The sequence below is a fragment of the Euphorbia lathyris genome, chromosome 10, assembly GCF_963576675.1.
Source record: "Euphorbia lathyris chromosome 10, ddEupLath1.1, whole genome shotgun sequence".
Taxonomy (NCBI): Eukaryota; Viridiplantae; Streptophyta; class Magnoliopsida; order Malpighiales; family Euphorbiaceae; genus Euphorbia; species Euphorbia lathyris.
Genome location: NC_088919.1, coordinates 54183643 through 54206080, shown reverse-complemented (window position 1 = coordinate 54206080; position 22438 = coordinate 54183643). Strand labels below are relative to the sequence as shown.

At 37.4% G+C, this 22438-nt stretch overlaps 2 protein-coding genes across 4 annotated transcripts; one reads left to right on the top strand and one right to left on the bottom strand.

Annotated features, from left to right (window-relative positions):
• Positions 1-264: 264 nt before the first annotated feature.
• Positions 265-8125, top strand: LOC136208513 (phosphatidylinositol 4-phosphate 5-kinase 9). Its single transcript, XM_065999428.1, has 9 exons — positions 265-507; positions 1055-2462; positions 2884-3051; positions 3505-3670; positions 3814-3924; positions 4106-4293; positions 5195-5340; positions 6559-6712; positions 7609-8125. The coding sequence occupies exons 2-9, from the start codon at positions 1198-1200 to the stop codon at positions 7883-7885; spliced, it is 2475 nt and encodes an 824-aa protein (XP_065855500.1). The 5' UTR covers positions 265-507; positions 1055-1197; the 3' UTR covers positions 7886-8125.
• A 9895-nt stretch (positions 8126-18020) lies between these two features.
• LOC136209557 (uncharacterized) lies at positions 18021-22236 on the bottom strand. 3 transcript variants are annotated; one of them, XR_010677579.1, is made up of 8 exons: positions 21944-22236; positions 21678-21847; positions 19816-19892; positions 19664-19729; positions 19415-19489; positions 19245-19319; positions 18308-18769; positions 18021-18214 (listed from the first exon to the last, which is right to left on the bottom strand). XR_010677579.1 is itself a non-coding variant. In XM_066001052.1 (7 exons), exons 1-7 carry the CDS (start codon positions 22093-22095, stop codon positions 18440-18442), a joined length of 945 nt encoding a protein of 314 aa, XP_065857124.1. In that variant the 5' UTR covers positions 22096-22236; the 3' UTR covers positions 18021-18439. The 3 variants fall into 3 exon arrangements, 1 of the variants encoding a protein (XP_065857124.1); XR_010677578.1 differs by having other exon boundaries at positions 18021-18203; XM_066001052.1 differs by having other exon boundaries at positions 18021-18769.
• Between the last annotated feature and the right edge of the window lie 202 nt (positions 22237-22438).

Genomic DNA, 22438 nt, shown 5'->3' with positions numbered 1-22438 from the left:
CAAAAGTATTTAAAACGACACGTCGTATTCTTAGAACTGGTGAATTTGTATTTTTACGTGTCATCTTTATTTTCTTATGAATTTTTTCTAATTATTAATTAATTAACACTTGAGACAATGTTCCCTAATTATTACCATTAACTATTAATCTATTACAAAAATAATAAAATACAATTGACCCAACTTGGGGGCATAACGGTCTTTCCACTTTGAGCAGCCTATATAAATACGTGAAAAAATCAGTTTTTTATTGGTTTAATTTTCTTTGGGTGAGAAAAAGAAGAAAGGTTTTCAGCTTTTCAGCTTGGGATTCGATCCATAATCGTCAACATCAGACAGATTGATCTTCGAAAAGTTTCAATGCGAAAGAGGAGAATGGAAAGTTGAGAACTCAGAACTTTTGAATAAAGTTGAGAATTTCAGCTTCTGGCTCTGCAGCAATATTCTGCGCCTAACAACTGCTACACTCGCCTAAACTTCGGTTCTTTCATTCTTCCTCTTCTGCAGGTACTTTATTCCTTTTTCTTTTTCTTTTTGTCATTGTGTAATCGTATTGGAGAGTTGTGGAATCAATTCGAACTTTGTAGAGATCTATTTCTCTTATAGGAGGGAAATTAATGTTTTGATTAGAAGCAGAGGTGAAACTTGGTGGAATTTATGTGTTTTGTAGGCTGAGGTTTTTGTGGATTTGTGATTATTGGAAGGTGTATAATTGACTTGATTGTGGTATTAACTATTAACAGTTGAGTTTTTATGTGAGAAAATGTAAAAATTGATTACTGGAAACTGAAGGCTCTGCATATTCCCTCAAGATTGAGCACATATGTGGATCCATTTATTTAAATTTCCCTTTTCTTTTTTCTTGCTCTGAGAATAAGAATGAAATGGCCAGGGAAGCGATTTTTCTAATTATTACTTTTGTGAATCATTAGTTTTTTTTTTGTTGAATCATGATGTAGATGGACTGTTGCTTGGTTTCTGTTGAAATTCTCCTAATAGAATTTAATTTATTTGTCTACCAGTAGTAATATGATTTCATCCTCTCTTTTTGCAGATCAAAGGACCAGGAGGTTTTTAAAGATACAATCAGAATCTCATTGTAAGATCTTCTAATGGAATTTAAGATTGTCCTATAACTGATAAGAAATATAGGTCACGTGTAACTTTTAAGGAATTGTAACCTTTTGGGCATTATGCATGTCTGTTCCTGTGGCCATTGCTGATAACGTTCAGCGGACCCTGACTTCTGCAGACAGAACAAAATCTGTTGATGTCTTCTTTGACAGAGTCCTCTCTGATAGAGACGACGTATCTATATCAATCAACGGTGAAGCTGCCCATTCTTCTTCCGAAGTTGCTTCCTTTAGAAGTGGGGAGCTTTTTCTTATTAATGGGGAAACATATTCTGGTTCATTGCTTGGAAATGTGCCCGAGGGAAATGGGAAGTATGTTTGGTCAGACGGTTGCATATATGAGGGTGAGTGGAGACGGGGGATGAGACATGGAATTGGAAAAATTCGATGGTCTTCAGGAGCTTCTTATGAAGGTGAATTTTCAGGTGGTTATATGCATGGTGCAGGCACCTATATAACTTCAGATAATGTGACCTACAAGGGAAGATGGCGGTTGAATGTCAAGCATGGTTTAGGATATCAAATTTATCCTAATGGAGATAGCTTTGAGGGCTCTTGGATGCAAGGAACACCAGAAGGACCAGGCAAGTATACCTGGTCTAATGGGAACATCTATCTTGGGAATATGAAGGGGGGTAAAATGACAGGTAAAGGGACTCTTACATGGATAAATGGTGACTCATTTGAGGGAAGTTGGTTAAACGGTATGATGCATGGCTTTGGTGTTTATATGTGGAGTGATGGTGGTTCCTATGTTGGGACTTGGACACATGGTTTGAAGGATGGCAAAGGATCATTTTATCCAAGAGGCAGCCGTTTTCCGGCTGTACAAGAACGATACCTCAATGCTCTAAGAAAAAGAGGTTTACTTCCAGATATGAGAAGGCAGAACCAGGCACATATCCATCATGCATCATCAGTAGACATAGTAAATGGCAAGGTTGGTGAGCACCAGGGTTCTCGTCGCAATTCATCCAAGGGAAACTTCTTAAACTTAGAGCAGTCTCGCAACAAAAATGTCTCTTTGGAAAGGCGTTGGAGTCTTGAAGTATCTATTGAAAAGGTGATAGGTCATGATTCGTCACTAGAACCTACCTTTGATGGCATGGAGAGAGAGTTTGAATCAAATCTACCACCTATATTGGAACGTGAATATATGCAAGGTGTTCTAATTAGCGAACTTGTGTTAAATGATAGCTTCTCATCATCGTCCAGAAGAGCTAAACGGCGACAAAAGAAACTTGCTAGAGAGGTCAAGAGGCCTGGTGAAACAATCATTAAAGGGCACAGAAGTTATGATTTGATGCTCAGTTTGCAGCTTGGAATCAGGTAGCTAATTTTCCAATCTATTATGTCACATCAACCACATTGGTGTGATTATAACATAATTTGTTCCCGATTTATTATTTTACTTTATATCAGTGAGTTCCATACTTTCTTTAATCTCTTTCTTCTTCCTATATAACGATTGTAGAAAATTTATCACTTAGGCGAATGCTTGAGTTCTTATGTCCTTTTTACTGCATGAGTAATATTCAAGATTTAGTGTGGTTGTCAATTTGTGGAAATATTTTTGTGCATTTTATTTAGTTGATAACGTAACACTATTGTGAAATTCATGGTATAAAGGTGCCACTCACTGATTTTACAGCAGGAATCTGTTAAGTGTAAATCACATCAATTTCTATCCAAGGTTGCATTTTCTTTCTTTTTGAACTCCAATATTGAAGATGCATTAAAATGTGATCAGGTACACTGTTGGAAAAATTACACCCGTTCAGAGGCGAGAAGTCCGCACATCAGATTTTGGTTCAAAGGCAAGCTTTTGGATGCAGTTTCCTAAAGATGGTTCACAACTAACGCCACCTCATCAATCAGAAGACTTTAAGTGGAAAGATTACTGCCCAATGGTTTTCAGGTTTGTTTGTCGGCCTCCCAAGTTATTAAAATTTTGAAAAGTTTGATGGATACATACCAGCATTATTTTGAAGGTTAATTCAATTTTCAGTCTTCAAAGACTTCAATTTCTAGGCCATTTTCAAATTTCAAGCACATTAGTTTGTCTTATAGATGTTAGTTCATTTTGTCTTTAAGTTCTACAAATTGGGGAATGCGTGATCAAGTTGAGCATGGCAGTTGCACTTTTTTTTGTGAAATTGAAATTCTTCTTCTTAAAGATGAATTATTTGACTTACACAGTGCATCCGAGGTATGCTTGTGCGGCATAAAGTGTATATTATAACTCATCTTTTATATTCAGCAGGCTGTTTGTGGATCATGATTCTCTATTTCAAGTGTTTCTGTATATATCTAGTTCTTGATCTTGCCGTCTAATCCATGTTGAAGTATGCGCCCGTTTATTTGCATGTAGGAATTTGAGGGAGATGTTCAAAATTGACGCAGCTGATTACATGATGTCCATTTGTGGGAATGATGCTCTTAGGGAACTTTCCTCTCCTGGAAAAAGCGGTAGCATCTTTTTCCTGTCTCAAGATGATCGCTTCATGATTAAGACGCTGAGAAAATCTGAAGTGAAGGTTTGCATCTCTGTGAAACTTTTGAGTTTGATGAGACATCTTTTTCTCATGTTCTTTTTTATTTCTACGAATATTTCTAGTGTTCGATTTTTCATTTTCTTTTTTATGATATCAGTTCTGCTCACAACAGTTCTTATTCATAGGTACTCCTGAAAATGCTTCCGGATTATCACTATCATGTGAGATCATATGAAAACACACTCATCACGAAATTTTTTGGTCTTCACAGGATCAAGCCTTCAAGTGGTCAAAAGGTAACTAACATCACGATAACAATGAATACCGTTGTCTGCAGATTTTTATAATGATTAGTGTGGATTTCATTGTGAAACCAAGCATGAGTTATACTTCAAATCGTTAAAGTGCAGCTAGACCTTAGCTTATTGTAACCTGCTTTCAGAAACTAAAGTCTCTGAACCATTTCCTGCATTGCAGTTCCGCTTTGTGGTGATGGGAAATATGTTCTGTACAGAACTGAGGATTCATCGAAGGTTTGATTTGAAAGGTTCATCTCTAGGACGATCTACAGACAAAATTGAAATTGATGAGAACACAACACTTAAAGATTTGGATCTAAACTACTGTTTCTATTTAGAACCTTCATGGAGAGTAGCATTGTTAAAGTAAGTGACTCTTCTTAAACTACTATATTGTTTTTTTAGCTTCTCTAGATTCACGTATCACTTGTTTTTTTTATCAATTAATTAGATAATATTAACTGGGAATGTACAAGTTCTGTGATTAGTGAAGAACACACTATTTCCGTGTTCCATTCAATTTACTTGCATCTATATTAGAGAATAGAGATGATCCAAAATTTTCATTACCACATCAGGAATCTGAGATTTTATGTGTCGCAAATCATATCACTTGTCTAGAGCCCTTAAGAATGCTAGATATTTTATTATCTCTCTTCTTTACTATTATTGGTTATATTGTTGCTGTATAAGAACTTGAAAAACTCTCTACACTGTCACCAACTTTGGGGTTTGTTTCACAATGGTCACTAAACTTTATTTTCTTTTAATAAAACACTGAACTTCACATTTAACTTTTATAGTCATTCTCGCCAATTTGTGTATAAAAAATACGATAATGTTAATGTGGTACAGAAAACAATTGGCTATATGCCAGTTAAGCGCCAATTTGGACAATGATGTGATTTTAAATTTTTATGGCTTAGGATGTGCCACGTTAATATCCGTGTGAGTTTTTGTACTCAAGAATGACTTTATTGAAATCAAATGTGAAGTTCAATTTTTATTGAAAGAAAATTAAGTTCAGTGACCTTTGTGAAATAGACTCCAAACTTCAATAATCATCAGTGCATTTCACTGCTATGCTTTGCTTTGGTTTTAGGATAAATCTTCTTACTCCTTTGAAGTTGGAATTAGAGAAATACTCAACAGTTTCTAAGAATATTTTGCTGGCAATCAGTTCTATGGAAATGGCTGTATCTAAGATTGGCTTATCAATGATATGCTGTGAAATTTATTTTGCTGTTTCATATATATCTTGATGCAGCCAGATTGAGATTGATAGCAAATTTTTGGAAGTACAACACATTATGGATTACAGCCTTCTGATGGGTGTGCATTATAGAGCCCCTCAACACCTACGAACTCATCGAAGCATACTCACTGAAGGACTTGGGGTGTTGGCAGAGGAAGGTGGGTGTCTGAAATAATATGTTAAATAGACTAATAATCATTGCTCATTGGTCCTTCCGAGCTGCCTAATTTGCTCGTGAAGTATCTTTCAGATTCGGATCAAATTCAAAATGCTATAAAAAAATAAAATATTAACCATATTTAACTTTAAATATTAGTCCAAAAATACAATTTTAATGTCTAAATACAAATTATATCAAGTTATAAAAGAAAGTAGAGACAGACAGAACATAGAAAATAGAAAATAGAAAGAATAGAGAGTAGAAGAAGATAATAACAAATAAATAGAAAAGAAGAGGGAAGGTTTTGGAATTTGTAAAGTGAAGAGTCATCTAATTGAAACTAATTGTATTTCATAACTTTTTCTTTTTTGTTTTTGTAAAGTGAATAGTCATCTTCTTCGAAAGTTGTTCTGTTGTACGTTTTTGAGTTGTTAGAAATTGATTTTTTTTTTTAAATCCTGAATCGACCTAATCGGGTCACTCGGTGAATCGGCCGAATCGGTGGTGACTCGGCCGATTCATGAAGCTTCCGAGTCGTACCATAGATACGACTCGAATTCTTCATGAATCGAATCCAATCGTACGAGTCGACGTACGATTCTAACAACTATGTTCCCATTATTGAGAGTGATTATTATTATCTTTTCTTTTTTTGAAACTGAGAGTATTTATATTGGGCCTGAGAAGTTAATGGGTTGTGTCGCCAGTTCGGTTGACTCATCAACTTGCTATGGCACTTATAATTTTGAACAAGTTGGCGGGTTGTGTCAACTTGACCCATTTAAACTTAATTATATTTGTTAAAAATATACATTATGGGTTTTATAAGCCATTTTATCCTATATATATATATATATATATATATATATATATACTTCTCTTCTTTTCCTAGAAATTCTAATTTATTAATTTTGGTGGGTTTTATAACCTATTTAGTTGACTATAGTATTGTACCAGACTAATTGTAGAAACACTACACGTTCATGACCCGCCAACCCAGTTTGACTCCCTATCTAAAATGAAAATGGTTAAATTTTATGTTCTCAAAGAAGGTTCTAAAAACATTTTCGGTTGAAATAATTTTCTAAAACCACTCCAACGTGAATGTTCCTCGTGACAGTATAATGTTTGCTCAATTTTCTCCGTGTGGTCATGTTCCGTTTTTATGATTGTATTTTGATTTTGGAAATTTTGGTTCTTGATATTTGATTGACAGATACAATAGAAGATGAAAACTATCCACAAGGTCTTGTCTTGGTCACTCGTGGAACAGATGATAATAGTGTTGTTGTCGGTCCTCACATCAGAGGTAGCCGGTTACGAGCTGCTGGTGATGAGGAAGTTGATCTCCTTCTTCCGGGTACAGCAAGGTATGATTTCTATACTTGAAATGAGCTCTTTTTCATAAAGGTTCACTTCAAGTTTCTTGCTTTCTGCATTTGAAGGATAAACAGTTGCAGATTACCTTGATAATTTATTTTTCCAAATTAAGTTACTGAGCTTTACGGTTTTAAAAATTAAGCCCCTTATATTAAATTTTCATATACATTGAGCCCCTCACTAGCGGCTTTCATTAGCTAAAGTGTTACTCAAGGGCTCTATGTATGTAAAATTGAAAATTAGGAACTTAATCCTTCAAACCGTGAAAGTTTAAGGGCTTAGCATTTTGCCATTTGTTTACTTAATCATCTAATTGTTTTCAAAAGAGTTAATAATTCTTTCAGTTTTATTCTAAATTGCGAATACATACATGTCCGACCATGGAAGAAATTGAATAAAAAAAGTGAAAGATAAGTGAAGATGACTTTGTGTTTCTTATATTTAATTAGCATGAATTTAGAATTCTACTTCCAAACTAATACATAAAAAGGACCAACAAAAAGATATATCATTAAAATTGAGTTCCTCCGATGGATGCTCGTTTGCTTTTATTATTATCAGCAAAAAGCATATTTAAATAGCTAAGCTTTTCAATTTTTCTTGATTAAGCCCCTAAACGTTTTATGGTTTTATGATTGTATGATTGAACCCCTAATCTTTAATTTCACACATATTGAGCTCTTCACGAACAACTTAGCTAACCGAGCGGTTATTGAGAGGCTCATGTGTGTGAAAAATAAAGATCAAGGGTTTGATCCTTAAAACCGTAAAGTTCATGGGTTAAGTTCAGGGGTTTAATAATGCGTTTTGCCTAAACTAAACGAACATAGTTGTGATTTTGCATAGAAAAGCTTTATTATTCTTCACAAATGAAAATTACTGGCAGGTTTCAGATCCAGCTAGGAGTAAACATGCCTGCAAGGGCAGAACAAATTCCAGGGAAAGAGGAAAAACAAACATTCCATGAAGCATATGATGTTGTTCTTTATTTAGGCATAATTGATATACTCCAAGAGTATAACATTTCAAAGAAGTTAGAACATGCTTACAAATCTCTTCAGTTTGATTCATTATCCATCTCTGCTGTGGATCCTACATTTTACTCGAAGCGTTTCTTAGAGTTCATACAGAAGGTGTTCCCCCCTAATGCCGTTGCAAGCTGAAAACAACTTCGGATTTTCAACACGTTTCGTGCGCCTTATAGTAAGTAGTTTCTTCCGAATGTTTCATGATTGATTGCGACTTATAAGCTTTGATGCTTTAGATTTGTTTTTCAAATGTCTCATATGACTGATAACACTGAGATTCTTGTAAATGTCTAAGGCAGCATTTTGTACCATTTGTTTTCTATGCTTTCTTAATTGGAGATGAGGAAAGTGAAAGATGGAGAGGAATTTGTGTAAGCGGGTCGTGTATGTGTTGTGTCAATTTTCTAGTATCAAATGAGTCGATCCTACCGCAATCCAAACAATAAAATCTGTCATAATCGTATCAATACAATGGTTTGCATATCGTGTTTGTGGGTCGCATGAAATTTTGTTACATATGTTAGTGGTGCATTTTAAAATGTGTAAGAGACAATAATACTTCTAAATATTTAACCTTGACCATTAAGGGGCTGTTTGGTAGCTGCTTTTCGACCTCCTGTTTGCCTTTTCATTTTGAAAAGGAGAGTTTAAGGTGTTTGGTTAGACACCTCCTGTTTGCGTTTTATAGCCGAAAAGTAGCTTTTTATAAAAGCAGGGAATCCCTGCTTTTTGGAACAGCAGCCTTTTCAAATAGCAAACAGCAAACCGTAACAGGAAACAGCAAACAGCAACAGCAAACAGCAGATAAAACAAACGGACCCTAAAGTTTGATTTAAAATCTATTTAATAAACTTTTGATCTGCTAATATTATGTTGACTTTGTGTAATGGTATAAGTCACATATTATAGATGACATGTAAAAATATAAGATATCCGAGTGATTTTATTATTTAACTAATTCAAAAAAATTGTACGTCAATAAAAAAAATGATTGAGTACTTCGTTTAATAAAACATTAACTTCTTAAATTTGTGTGAGTTTGTATAAATTGAGTAAAACATAAGGGAAAAATATGAAAATATAAGAAATAAACTAGAAATAGATTAAAATTAAAATTAAACATGTATAAAAACTACATATTATCACTGTTCATTTTTATTTGTTGTGTAGATTATGTTTGAGTTATCAATTTTAGCTTCAAGATGGGAATGGATTCCCTCCTTGATACAACTTAACCTACTGAATATGTTTCCCAAGTTATCAGCGATGATAACAGGTAGGGTATTCGATTTTCGTCTCATTAACGGAAGTGGAGCTACTTCATAGGGAGTGAGGTCAATTGACCCTACTCAAATATTTTTTAAAAAATTAGGGATAAATTAGAAAAAAAAAAACAATGTGGTTTCGGGTTTTAACACTATGAGATTTGTGGAATTTTTGGTAACAAAATGGTAATGGTAGTTGTTTAAGATGTTAGCGGAAAAAGAGGATTTTTTTAGTGGCATAGTTAAAAGGAGAATTTTTTATAGCTTAATGCATATTTACACCCTTGAACTTGGCATGTTTTGTCTATTGGCACCCTGAATCAAATGATATATAACCTATCACACATTTATACTTGGCTTTAAAAACCTATTGGACACCTATAGTTGGCTTTAAAAATCTATTACACACCTATACTTGGCTCATTCGGACCTCCTACACACAAAATCGTTGATCTTTCGTCTTTAACGAACGAAGTGGTATGCGTGTTACAGAAAAGAAGAAAAGCGCGGGAGTTCGTTCGGTATGCCACCTCATCCGTCAAAGACGAAAAATCAACGATTTTGTGTGTAGGAGATCCGAATGAGCCAACTATAGGTGTGCGATAGGTTTTTAAAGACAACTATAGGTGTGCGATAGGTTTTTAAAGGCAACTATATGTGTGTGATAGGTTATTTTAAAAGTTCAGGGTGCCATTAGGCAAAACTTGCCAAGTTTAGGTGTGTATATATGCATTAAGCCTTTTTTATAAATTTGATGATGTGGTGGAAGGCATCTATATCATTTTATTCCCTCTGTTAATCGCAATTCACAGGAGAGCGATATCGAGAGTGAGAGTGAGAGAGCGCTCTTCTCTTGCGCCACTCCACTGACTGCCAGTTGCCTTCATTGCCGGCGCCGCTCCCTCCACCACCGCAACCTTCTTTTTTCTTCGACGGAAACGGAACTCCGATGGTCAGGCAGGTTTTTCTCGGCAGCGTGAACGGAACAATCCAAATCTAGGTTTTTCTCTGCAGCGTGAAACGCTCACTAAAATCAGCGCCTTCATCTTCTCCGGCCATCCTTCGATGCTGGTCACCAGTCGCCATCTATTCGAATCTGCAATCTGAGTCTCTGCAATTTTTCCGATTCGGTTTGGCTTGACGATAGACGATCATGTTGGCCACGCTGAGCTTTTCTCCATCGCTGCGCCATGTAAACCTCCGACTGTGGCTATTCCGATTTTACAATCATCCTACGCAGACACTGTGGTGAAAACCATTAAAAACAACAGCCATTCGATAAACCCTAGTCCTTCACCCTCTTTGATTCAGGACATTGGAGGCCTAAAGGCCATCAAAATATCTCAACAGGTATACAATTGCAGAGTTGCAGCATGCAAATATTCCGTTATTGGCCGAATTACACTTGCAAAGGGCGAATTACCTTGGAAACACTCTGATTTGAAGGCCAAACTGAGTTTAATATAGGGAATCAATACGAGTTGGAAGCTAATATCGTTGGGAAAGGGGTTCTTTCACATTATTTTTCCATCTGAGGAAAATCTAAATACTGTTTGGAGTCGGGGATCGCTTGCCCTAAAACCTGGTATTCTTCGTTTATCCTCTTGGACTCCAGGGTTTGATCCGTCAAATCATAAAACAACCACTGCTCAGGTGTGGGTACGATTGTACAACCTTCCATGGGAGTTTTGGGACCGATCAATTATTGTCGATATCGCTAGAATTGTTGGAGTTCCCCTACGTTTTGATCGGAATACTCTTGATGGGGAATTTGGCCATTATGCTCGTATTTTAGTGGACTTGGATCTTTCTAAAAAATTACAAACTGAAATTAGGGTGGACATTGATGACTTAATGGTTTGGGTAAACTTGTTCTACGAGAATTTACCAGGGTTTTGTTGCGATTGTAAATCAGTAGGGCATATCACCGCGAATTGTCGCAGAAATAAACCGGATAAAGGACGACCTGAAAAGATAGTGAATAATCCGATTGAGAATGGGAAAAACTCTGACAAACCAGCACCGCCTCCAAAACAGTTTTGGCAACAGCGCACTAATTGTATGGATCCTTTGAAATCCGCAGCCACTGAAAAGACGAATTCAGAAAAGAAAAACTTGGGACAAGAGGAAAACATCATGACAACTGTAAACACGCCAGAAGTTATAGTGGAAACGGATGTTAGTGAATGTGAGGCTGGAAAATCTTGCCAAGCAGAGATCAATGTTAAACGATTGATAGTTTATGACAGGAGACAAACGGTTAAAAACATATCCTCCTTACTTACTATTGAGGCTAATACCAATGTTTCTTCGCCTAGCAAAACCTCTTGGGCAGATGAATGTGATGAAGATGAAGAATATGAGCAACAGGAGGATATTGAGGCTCATGTTGGTGCTGAAACTAATGAACATAATACGGAAAAATAAAAGAAAGATGACGAAGGGGAATGGACCTCGGTGACTTCCAAGTTGAAGAAACGAAATAGAAAAAATAAGAAATCTCCTGAAGGCCCGGTTAGGATGTCACAAAGGACACCCCAGCTTCCACCCCGTTTCCGATGTTAGTTCTTTATTGGAACTGCAGAGGAATTGGTAACGCCTTTACCCAAAAAAGGTTATCTAATTTCTGTCAGACTCATAAACCTGACATGCTATGCCTTTTTGAACCAATGGTACATTTTCAAAACATACCTAATTCCTTTTGGATGCGGTTGAATTTAACTCTTGTTTGCACTAATTCGCACTTGTTGCCAACCCTTTGGCTCCTTGTGAACCCGAATTTGTCTGTGAATATAATGGATATACATAATCAACAAATAACGGTGGAGATTCTCCTTAACTCTATGCCTCATCGCTATAGCTTTATCTATGGCAGCGTTTCCTACATTGAGATACGTAATCTCTAGTCTTCTCTTTCGAATGTTTCTAGTAATTTTGCAGGAGCTTAGTGTTTGATCGGGGATTTTAATGCGATGAGAGGAGCTCATGAGAAGACTGGGTCTCCTCCAAGTAATACTTCCTGCCGTGAATTTAATAATTTTATTGATTCTTGGGATTTATCTGAAGTTAGCACCCGCGGGGCTAGTTACACCTGGTCCAATGGCAGAAGAGGACTTAATAGAGTGGAGTGTAAATTGGATAGGGCTATGGGAAACTTGGTTTTCTTTCAGTCCTGGAATTCTATTAGTTGTGTCGCCCTCCCGCGACATTCTTCTGATCATTCCCCTTTATTGCTCAATGTAGCGATTGCTTCTCCGGCTCCGGCTCGTTTCAGATTCCAATCTATGTGGCTTACCCACCAAGGGGTGCGAGAAATTGTTGAAAATTCTTGGTGCATCCCAACGCCAAATCTCACTCCCATGTAACGTTTCAATTTCAAGCTTCGCAGATTGAAAATTGTGCTTAAACGATGGAATGTGGACACATTTGGTTGGCTTCAAGCCCGAATTAATCAAGCCTCCATGACCCTTGACATCATTCAACAACGTATTAGTGATGAAGGATTTTCAGATGCTCTTCATCAGGAAGAATTAGAGGCGCACTCGAATCTGGATCTTGCTTTAACACAAAACGAAATCCATGTTAAAGAGAAATGCAGAAACAAGTGGCTTGCGGCGGGTGATAGGAATTCGGGTTTCTTCCATCAATAGTTCACTACACAGAAATCTAAATTTGGCATAAAGGAGCTGAACATTGGGGGGCGGTTGTTACGGATCTCCCACAAATTGAGACACATGTAATTAATTATTTTACAACTCTTTTTGCCGCAAACAATAGTGTCCTAGTTAATTTGCAAGAGGTGCACAATATCATCCCTAGCTTGGTGAATACTGAGGATAATGATTTGTTAACTGCAGTTCCTTCTGACGATGAAATTCGTAAGACGATTTTACATATGAATGGCAGTAGTGCACCTGGACCAGATGGCTTCACAGGTAATTTTTATAAAAGCTTCTGGAATATTATTCGGACTGATATCTGCCTTGCTGTGAAAAGCTTCTTTTCCTCTGGCTCCGTGTCTACGGGGTGGAACTCTAGCACTATGGTTTTAATACCCAAAACTAAAGATGCATTTTCAATAGATCAATTTCGTCCGATAGTTTTAAGCAATTTTTGCTTAAAGATTATCACAAAGATATTAGCGGCGCGCCTTGCTCCGGTGGCTAATAAAATCATTTCAAAACAGCAGTTTGGTTTTGTTCAAGGTAGGCGAATCTCTGATTGTATCTCTGGCGCGTCAGAGGGTGTTAATCTTTTGAATAGAAGTCGACACGGTGCTAACATGGCTATCAAAGTGGATATTCGGAAAGCTTTTGATACCATGGATTGGAATTTCTTACTTGAGGTACTCACTGCCTTTGGGTTTTCTATCAAATTCCGAGATTGGATTCTTGCTCTTTTCTCTTCTGCTCGGATTTTGATTAACATTAATGGTCATGATCGAGGCTATTTCTCTTGTTCCCATGGTGTTAGACAGGGTGACCCTTTATCCCCTTTGTTGTTTTGCATTGCGGAAGATTTCCTCAGTCGTTTAATATCAAATCGTTCTATGGCGGGTCGGTTGCAGCCTTGCTATTACTCTAAATGGGTGGATTTTCCAATTCAATTTTTGTATGCAGATGATGTGTTACTTTTCCTTCGAGCTACAAAAAGTAATATCAGGGAAATTAGAAGAATTTTGGATTTGTATGGGACTTTGTCGGGTCAGATGGTTAATCTGCAAAAATCAAGTTTCTACCTTAATCCTACCACACCTGCTAGAAGGGTTTCTAAGCTCATGAACTCTCTGGAAATGAGTCACGGTCATCTTTCTTTCAATTATCTGCGTGTCCCCTTGTTCATTGGTGCTCCCCCCCCCCCCCCCCCCCCCCCCCCGGTCGAGCGAATTTGCAATCTCTTGCTGATAAAATTATCAACAAATTTAATAATTGGAAAGGTAGCTCCTTATCAATGGCGGGTCGTTTGACTCTAATCACTTCTGTAATCAGCAGCTCTCTGCTCCATTCTCTTGCAATTTATCGTTGGCCTTTATCTTTAATTGCTAAACTTCATAGAGCAATGAGAAACTTTCTTTGGTCGGGTAACATCCATTCTAAAAAGTTAATTTCTGTTTCATGGGACACTTGTTGTTTGCCAAAAAAAAAAAGAAGGCGGTCTGGGCATAAAAAATTTGGAGACTTTAAATGCTGCTATGCTTCTTAAGCAAGGCTGGTTTATATATCAATCTCATGATTATATCCCTTCGCTGCTTCGAAAGAGATTCTGTAAAACGGGGAGGGTGATTCGCGGCTCACAATTTACTTCCGCAATTTGGCATTCGGTGAAACAATCATTGTCTCAAATTCATGAAAACAGTTACTGGATTTTCGGAACTCAATCGCTTTTGAATTTTTGGAGTGATAATTGGTTACGACCATCTTTAGCTGATCAGCTTGGTCTCTCGATAGCTGAACAGCGTCGTCGCAGCTCTACTATTAGCGAGTTTCGCAACGAAAATGGCTGGAATACTTTACCAATTTTACCTTCGACAATGGAAGCGGAGGTACGATGAGTTTCTGTTGCAGACACGGAGGTGGATATTTGTTGTTGGGTGCGCTCAAACAACGGTGTTTTCACTGTCAAATCAGCTTTTAATTGGATTCGTCGGAAGAATTATAAAGTAGATTGACATTCTTTCATTTGGAAAGAGTTTTTACCTCCTTCAAGATCTTTGACGACTTGGAAGGCTATTCATGGCAAGCTCTCCACGGCTGGAAAATTGCAGCAACGCGGGCTCATCCTGGTCTCATATTGTTTTCTCTGCAAAAACGATGCTGAGACTCATGATCATATTCTGGGTCAGTGCCCATTCTCTAAACAAATTTGTATTACTATTGGGAGGATCTTCTGTGCAAGGTTGGACTGCTCATCCAATGTTCATAATCTAGTTTTAAAGGCAATGCTTGTACCTTTTAGCTCCCAAGTTGCTAATCTTTGGTGTGGAGCTATTGTTAGCGCAATTTGGATCATTTGACGTACTAGGAACGATGCAATTTTTAATAGCATCAATCCTAATATTTCCACGGCGCTACGTTTGGTTTGGAAGTCTATTAAAGAAATCGACTTGTTTCGGAAAGGTTGCATTGGAAGTTCTTTTTCGGACAGAGAAATCCTAGGAAAATTCAACATTACTGAAATTCCTCGTCCAATGAGCAGAGTAATTTCATTTTTTTGGCAGCCCCCACTGACTTCCTGGACCAAGGTTAACACCGATGGTGCTGCTACTTTGACAACGGCTAGTTGTGGAGGAGTGTTTCGCACCTGTAGAGGTTTTCCTAGAGCTTGTTTTGCTATTCCTCTAGGGAATAAAGAAGCCTGGTTTTCAGAATTGAAGGGAGTGATTTTCGCAATTAAAAAAGCAGCAATTTCTAATTGGTTTCCACTTTGGGTGGAATGCGATTCGATATATGTAGTGAATCTTTTTGCTTCGCGGTCCACTGATGTGCATTGGGAAATTAGAAAGGATTGGCTATATTGTTTGCAGCTTTGTCACCACCAAATCATACGAATTTCTCATGTTTACAGAGAGGTAAACACGGTTGCTGACTGCCTTTCTAAACACGCGCTATCACTTTTGGAGCCCCGTTGGTGGAACTCTTTTCCGGACTTTTGTGCTCCTTTTGTCTATAAGGACACCAATAGAACAGAATACTTTAGAATTTGTTAAACTTTGTTATCTTTTCTCTTTTCGCTCTAGCTTGTTTTGATTGTAACTTGTACCTTTTTTCTTCTCATTCTTTTTAATATATTTGGTTCGGGTTGTTTTGTGTTTGTCAGCCGATTTGCTGCTCTCACTTATCATCTCGGTAACCAACCTTTTAAATAAAAAAAAATCTATATCATTTTTTTGTTGTCATCTAATTCACTTAGAAAAAAAAAATAGCACACGAGAATATAAATTTCAAAATAATAGTTCAGATGAAACTCATTGTCTGCTCTCAATTAAAAGTGTGGTGCGTGGAAGGAAGGGAGATAGACATCCCAACTAGGTTGACACCCCTATCCAGACCCTCGGTCCCAAAACCAATATTATTAAAATGAAGAAAGAATGAGTTACAAAGAATCAAAACTTGAAAGACATGAAAGAGCTAAGCAAAACAATAAACACATCGTTTGCTCAAGTTATATAAATAAGCTGATGCACAAAAGTTAGGGATAGTATCCCACCAAGTCAGTTGTAAACTTGTCCGACTAAAATTTGTCAAAAGATCAGCAACTTGGTTACCCTCTCTGTAGATATGTGTAATCGTCAACGTCATAGAGAAAAGTTGTTGTAAACATTGAAGCCAATCCGTGCGGACCGACCAAGGGACCAGTTTGGACCGACTACACAACAAACCAACCACATAAGTGGAATCACTTTCTAACCACAATTGCTGCCACCCCTTGGTGTAAGCAAAGTTAATTGTCTGAATTGCTGCTGACAGTTCAGCGATGTAGGAGAATGAAAGTTGGATCGGGTATGCAAAAGCTCCTAAGAACAAGCCGTGCTGTGATCAGAAAACACCCCCGCAACCTGCAAGGCCTGGGCTACTCGTCGCCGATGCGTCCGTATTTATCTTAATCCATCCGGAAGGTGGTGGCTGCCAGCAAACCAAAATCACTCGCAGTGCTCAGAATGGCTGTTTTTTAATACCAAGTTCTTGAATAATGTGACGCTCTGCCTCCGAATTCCACATACCGCCCGTAGCAAGATAGTCAGCCTCACGTATGGAGCCCCAGAGACGACGCAGTGTAATGAGAAGGCAAGGAGGTTCGTTCTCAAAGATTGCACCGCTATGTACTATCCATATAAGCCAAATGGCATTTACAACAGCCGAAGCCCAAAGTGTAGCAATTTGAGGACTAAAACGCTGAATTTTGATATTATATTTATAAATTTTATAGTATTTTGATCCTATATATATAATTTAAATATTTTCGAATTTTGGCACCACCCTGAATTTTATGAGTTCGTTAAGAATCAGTAAATATATCAAATAAATTACAAATTTAACGAAACATATATAACATAAATATTTCACAAATTTAATAAAGAAATTCAAAATTCAAACACATAAAATACTAAATAACTCAAATAAGAAAGTAAAACACTTAAAAATAGTTTAACTTGATACTTTTATTTATTTATTTTCTCAAATTTGTATCCGTATTAATGGCAGGTAGCGGATACCCGAGGGGTATTTTCATCATATACCTGTCACAAGTAGTTTTTCAAATCTCATTCTCATCTTTATCCGTTTCATACATGGTTGGAACAATTCCATTAAAATGGTACCAAATATCCATGAAATTCCTACCCATTAGTACCATCCCAAGAAACCATTACTATTACTATGCCAACATCACAAGAAATGTATGGTAGTCTTAGTTGTGAAGCCTTAGGAGAAAGTTATCCCTTAGCCCTTGCAGTTGTAAAATTTGTTGCTTTAGCTCTTTTTTTTTTTTTTTTTTGTCTCGTTTATCTCATGTACTCTTATATTTGTTAATTTTCTAGCTTGACAATCCATCTTTTACTTCAAATATATTCTATATTTGCTGTTAATTAGGACTTGGTACTAATCAAATAGTCCCGAAACATGGAAGGATGCAAGTGGAGTCGGGTGAAAGCTCGAGCATTCATTAGTTAGAAATTGGTATGTTCACCATTGTAAATATTAAAAATAAAATTGCTTATGGTATTTTATAATGTTATTCGATTGCCATATTATAATGTTATGTTATTTTATATATTTCATAGATTATACGAATACGCTAATGATAATTACGTGAAATAAATTGTCAATCAAACGATTTCAACTAATTGTAGGCAGCCATTAACCAAACCATAAATCCATATTGCACCATTCAGTCAGCATCAACTTGCTTTTCAATGAATTACAAGAAGCAGTCTAGGAGAAGGTATTAAGAAATGGCAACTCCTTTTAAAGGAAGAAAAGCATTTTGGGATTGGATCCATAATGCAATTGAGTTAAATGATCCATCACTTTTATGCGCAAGTAACAATTTTTGTTTTCATACAATCCGTTTAATACGAATATAGATAATACGAATATGACACGAACCCGGATTATCAATCCTAACAAACAGTAACATTCCTCATGTAAGCTATCAAAGATGGAAGATTAACATTCACAATAAAGCTTGATCTGCAAAAGAGCTAAAAGACTAATGAGGATAAAAGAGTTCAAAAATGGGAGGATTCAATTTCAGGAAAATAAAAAAAAGTTGCTGAATTTAAATGAATACATACATATCTCAAGGAAATAAATCCAGCCCGCTTTAGCCGCTCAACATGAACATTGTGCATCAAATCTCACAAAAACTCAGAAGGCTGTGAGGCCTGAAAGATATTTTGGGGGTGGAGATGGATAGAGTCCTGGCTCTACATCTGTTGGCCAGGAAAACCTTGTGGTGGCATTGGAGGCCTGCCTGCCTGAGCACCGGGAGTGAAATTTGCCATTGTACCACTACCACCAGGAGGTGGAGGCGGTGCAGGTGGAGCTCCACCAGGAGGCATAGGCCTAGGGCCATTTGCCATTGGGGGAGGAGGAGGGGGCAATGATCCAGGTATTGGTGGCGGTGGTGGTCTAGCTCCTGCTGGTAGCCCCTGCGGTGGTGGTGGTGGTGGCGGAGGTGCTCCGACACCATTTGTTGGTGGGGCAGATGGTGGTTTGTTTGTCTCTGGTGGCTTTATCTTGAAATACAATTGTAACTGCAAATGATGATATTTCCAACAACCAAAAGAGAATCAGATAATGCTCCGACAAAATAATAAAAAGGGCGGCCCGGTCGCACTACGCATCCCCGCTGAGCGAGGGTCCGGGGAGGGGTCCCACCACGAGGGTGTACTGGGGGCAAGCCTTCCCCTGCCAATTTATTTGGCAAGAGGCCGCTCCTAAGACTCGAACCCGTGACCTCTTGGTCACAAGACAACAACGTTTACCGTTGCGCCAAGGCTCCGACAAAATAATCCGAAAAGAAAATTGTTATCTGTAACCTAGAATGCAAATGAAACATCCAAGAATGTAAAATAAAACAAATGGACAGAGAAGCCTCGAGACTTGACCAGGGTTGGCCAAGTTCTCTAAATGCAACACCATATTTCAGCAATAAAAGGATACCAAAGAACAACCAGCAGCAGATTAAAAGAGAGGTTGATGTGTTTGAGCATCAAATGTGTAACTAACCGTGAACATCTTTGAGTCCGGATCCCAATGCGAAAAGAATTTAGGAGTGGATTTATCAATTTCTGTGCTAGGAACCTGAAACAGAAAAAACAGACCACAGAGATTAAATACTTAACATATTGGCCATAAGAGTAAATTAGACAAGTACAGCTTATACTTAGCAAATTGACCTTGAAAGCAACGATCTCATAAGGTTCTGCAGCAAATAAAAGATACTGGTATCTTTTATCGTAGGGTTGCACTTTCTGCAGACACGTCACAAAAACAAGATTAGAAATACTTCAACACAAATTTTCACTAAGAAAGGAGAGAAAGAAGACAAAGGGACAAGCAATGCTTGCAAAACCAAACGGCATTGAAGAACAGTTTTTAAGTATATATTGCTAGAAGCACTTGAAAGGAATATTAACAGGCTAAACCTGCTCAAAAGATGACATAAATCGATGCCTTGGCTTTGTGTTGTCTTCTATCTCAGGATATTCTATCTGCAGAGCATAGCAAATCATTATCCAATGATCCTTTGAATTATAACAAAGGGTGGTAGTAATGAACAATTTAATTGAATCCATACCTGAAAAAGAAGAGATCTTTGCTTCGTATCCGGATCAAACTGTTTTGTTACACGATAACCAGGCCTGCCAATTTTAACTGCATAAAAAACCAAAAGTTACACTGTTAAATTCAAGATCCAATAATCAAATCACTACCTCACTGCTTGCAGTTTCAAGTTTAAATAAAATTGAAATAATAAAAAATAGGAAAAAAAAAAACATTACAGAATTAGCAACCAACAATAATAAATCAATTTGACGAATTCAGAGTTATATGCAAGATATTTTACCTTCACAGCACAACTACTCCCATAATCTGGTTATAAATCATGTAAACTATAAACATTTATTGTTCAAATTCAGAAACCAATCCAAGTTCCTTGTTCTAGAGATCTGGGTTCATTTAACAAAAGAGTGCAAATCAGAAGAGTCAACGAAATTAATTTAAGAAAGCATTGTCGGATTGTCATCTGAGCTCAAATAGCAGAAATGGTCGCAACTTGCAAATCCATTACAAAATAACTTTATGGAAAAATCCATATGCATCATTTTTCTGCTACAGAACAAGACTGATTCCAGAACAACTCCTTTACTGGTGGATAGTTTTAGTTGAAGGCAGTGGAATTCAAATCCATTAATACAAGTTTATCCTCATTTTGACTGCAAGCTGTGCACGAGGAGGTTTAAGCAATAATTTAACCTCCAGTGAACAAGAAGACTGGACGTGGCCACAAAATTCTAGTTAGTTACTGGAGATGTTCACTTCAGATTTTGGCAGTTGTACATATTCTATTTATTCAACGGATTCAGAATTTTTTGATTTGCAAACATACAAGAGATACCTTGTCATTTACTTCAATTGGATTCATGTATCATTTATGCATAAACTCTAGGACAGAAAATGCGGCTTTGTTGACTGAAATAGCAACAACGTTTGAGTCCTCTAATTTTAAGAAAGGAAATTTTGCACTTCAAAATCTACGTAGATAGGGCTATAGATGGTTCTTTTTGGTACAGTGAGTTTTCCAGGGAATTCAAATGAAATTGCAATTCCTAAATATTAAGATTTCAGGAATTAGCTAAAACCAAAATGACCAAGCTATAAACCAAAAGAAAGAATGCTGATAAGCAGAACAATAGTTAATTTCAGACTCAATTGAATTTGAACCTAATAAGAAGAAGGTGTCGTAAAAATGAAACTGGGTACCCTGTGTGTTGTAGGTAACACCATGAACTTGGCATCAGAAAATCCTAAAGATTTCATCCAATTGGTGACTTCAAATCCTCAAGTTTTGGTTTCATTTATTCCTCTATATGAACTATCATATTTACATTCTACGTCCTCAGAGTAGCAGCCTAGCAGGTAAAGAACAACGCAAGCAAACACTTGCCACTGATAGATTGGCTTCTAAGATTCATTCTATCTCACTTTGAGGAACCAAATGCAATTTTGATCATCCAATTAGATATCCCACTTAAAAGAAACCACGTGCATAACTTCAGACTTCTCCAAGTCATTTACACTTCGTTTGGTGGGGAGGTTTGAGAGTGTTAATAAAGTAAGGATTAGTGATAAACTTATGTTTAGGCAGATGAATTTGTACAGGTAAGGGGTTAATAAGGTTTGGAAAAATTAGGATGTCAAAGAGGGTTAAACACTTTCCCTTCCCTCCCTTTACTGACACACCATGCAACCCATCCAAAAGCGTTAGCAAGAAACCAAGATCAAAACAAGCACATCTCTGTTCCAAATTATACAACCTTAACAGAGATTACCAATTTCACAAAAACAAAAGATCATTGCCATTAAAATTGAAACCACATTTCACTCTACTTAAAAACCCTAATTCAGTAATCAGAACATAGAGAGAAAGAGAGTTACCTGTCTTGCGAATATTAACTTTGCGTTTGTTGGGCTGGGGAAGGGCGGGGGACTCCTTCGCCTCACGAGCAGCTCTCTTAGCCAAATTGGTTTGATGTCGCTTCCCTTGGGTGTGTGCCAAGTAGTTCCCTTCATTGTTGTGTAAAGTCAGACACAGCTTACACTCATAACTACAAGAATACAACTCCAACAACAATTTCGTCAACAATAACAATCAATAAAAGACCGAAAATACGCATATTTACATATCTATTCGCTTCATCTACCTTCCAAGGTGATTTCGCATGAAATACGGATCTTTTGCGAGATCGATAGTCTCCAGAGCCAGGCGGCGGAGACGCTCACGGCGGTCAATAGCCTCGTTTTGAGCAGAGGCAGCGCCTCCACTTCCGGGCTTCGAACCCCATTCTCTATCCATGATCTAATTTCCCCTTCCCAGCTCTCTCCACTAGCTGGTCTTTTGGATTCGTGGAAATGGGACAGATGCGAACTCAATGGAGTAGCAGCGGTAGAGTAGTGAAAGACCAACGGAGGGACTGGCAGAGGAGGACGGCCTCCGGGGAGCGAACTGGTGGCTGTAGAAGTACCTGTTAACCGAAAAATCGATAAAGATAGATAGAGACAAAGATTCGACAACCAGATAGAACGCAGCTTACATAAGCTAGGGTTCTTTTTTATTTGCCTTTATATCCTACGAAACGAAGTCGTTTTGACCTCAGATAAAATAAGGGAGAATTATAAAACTAACACTTTTCAAGGGG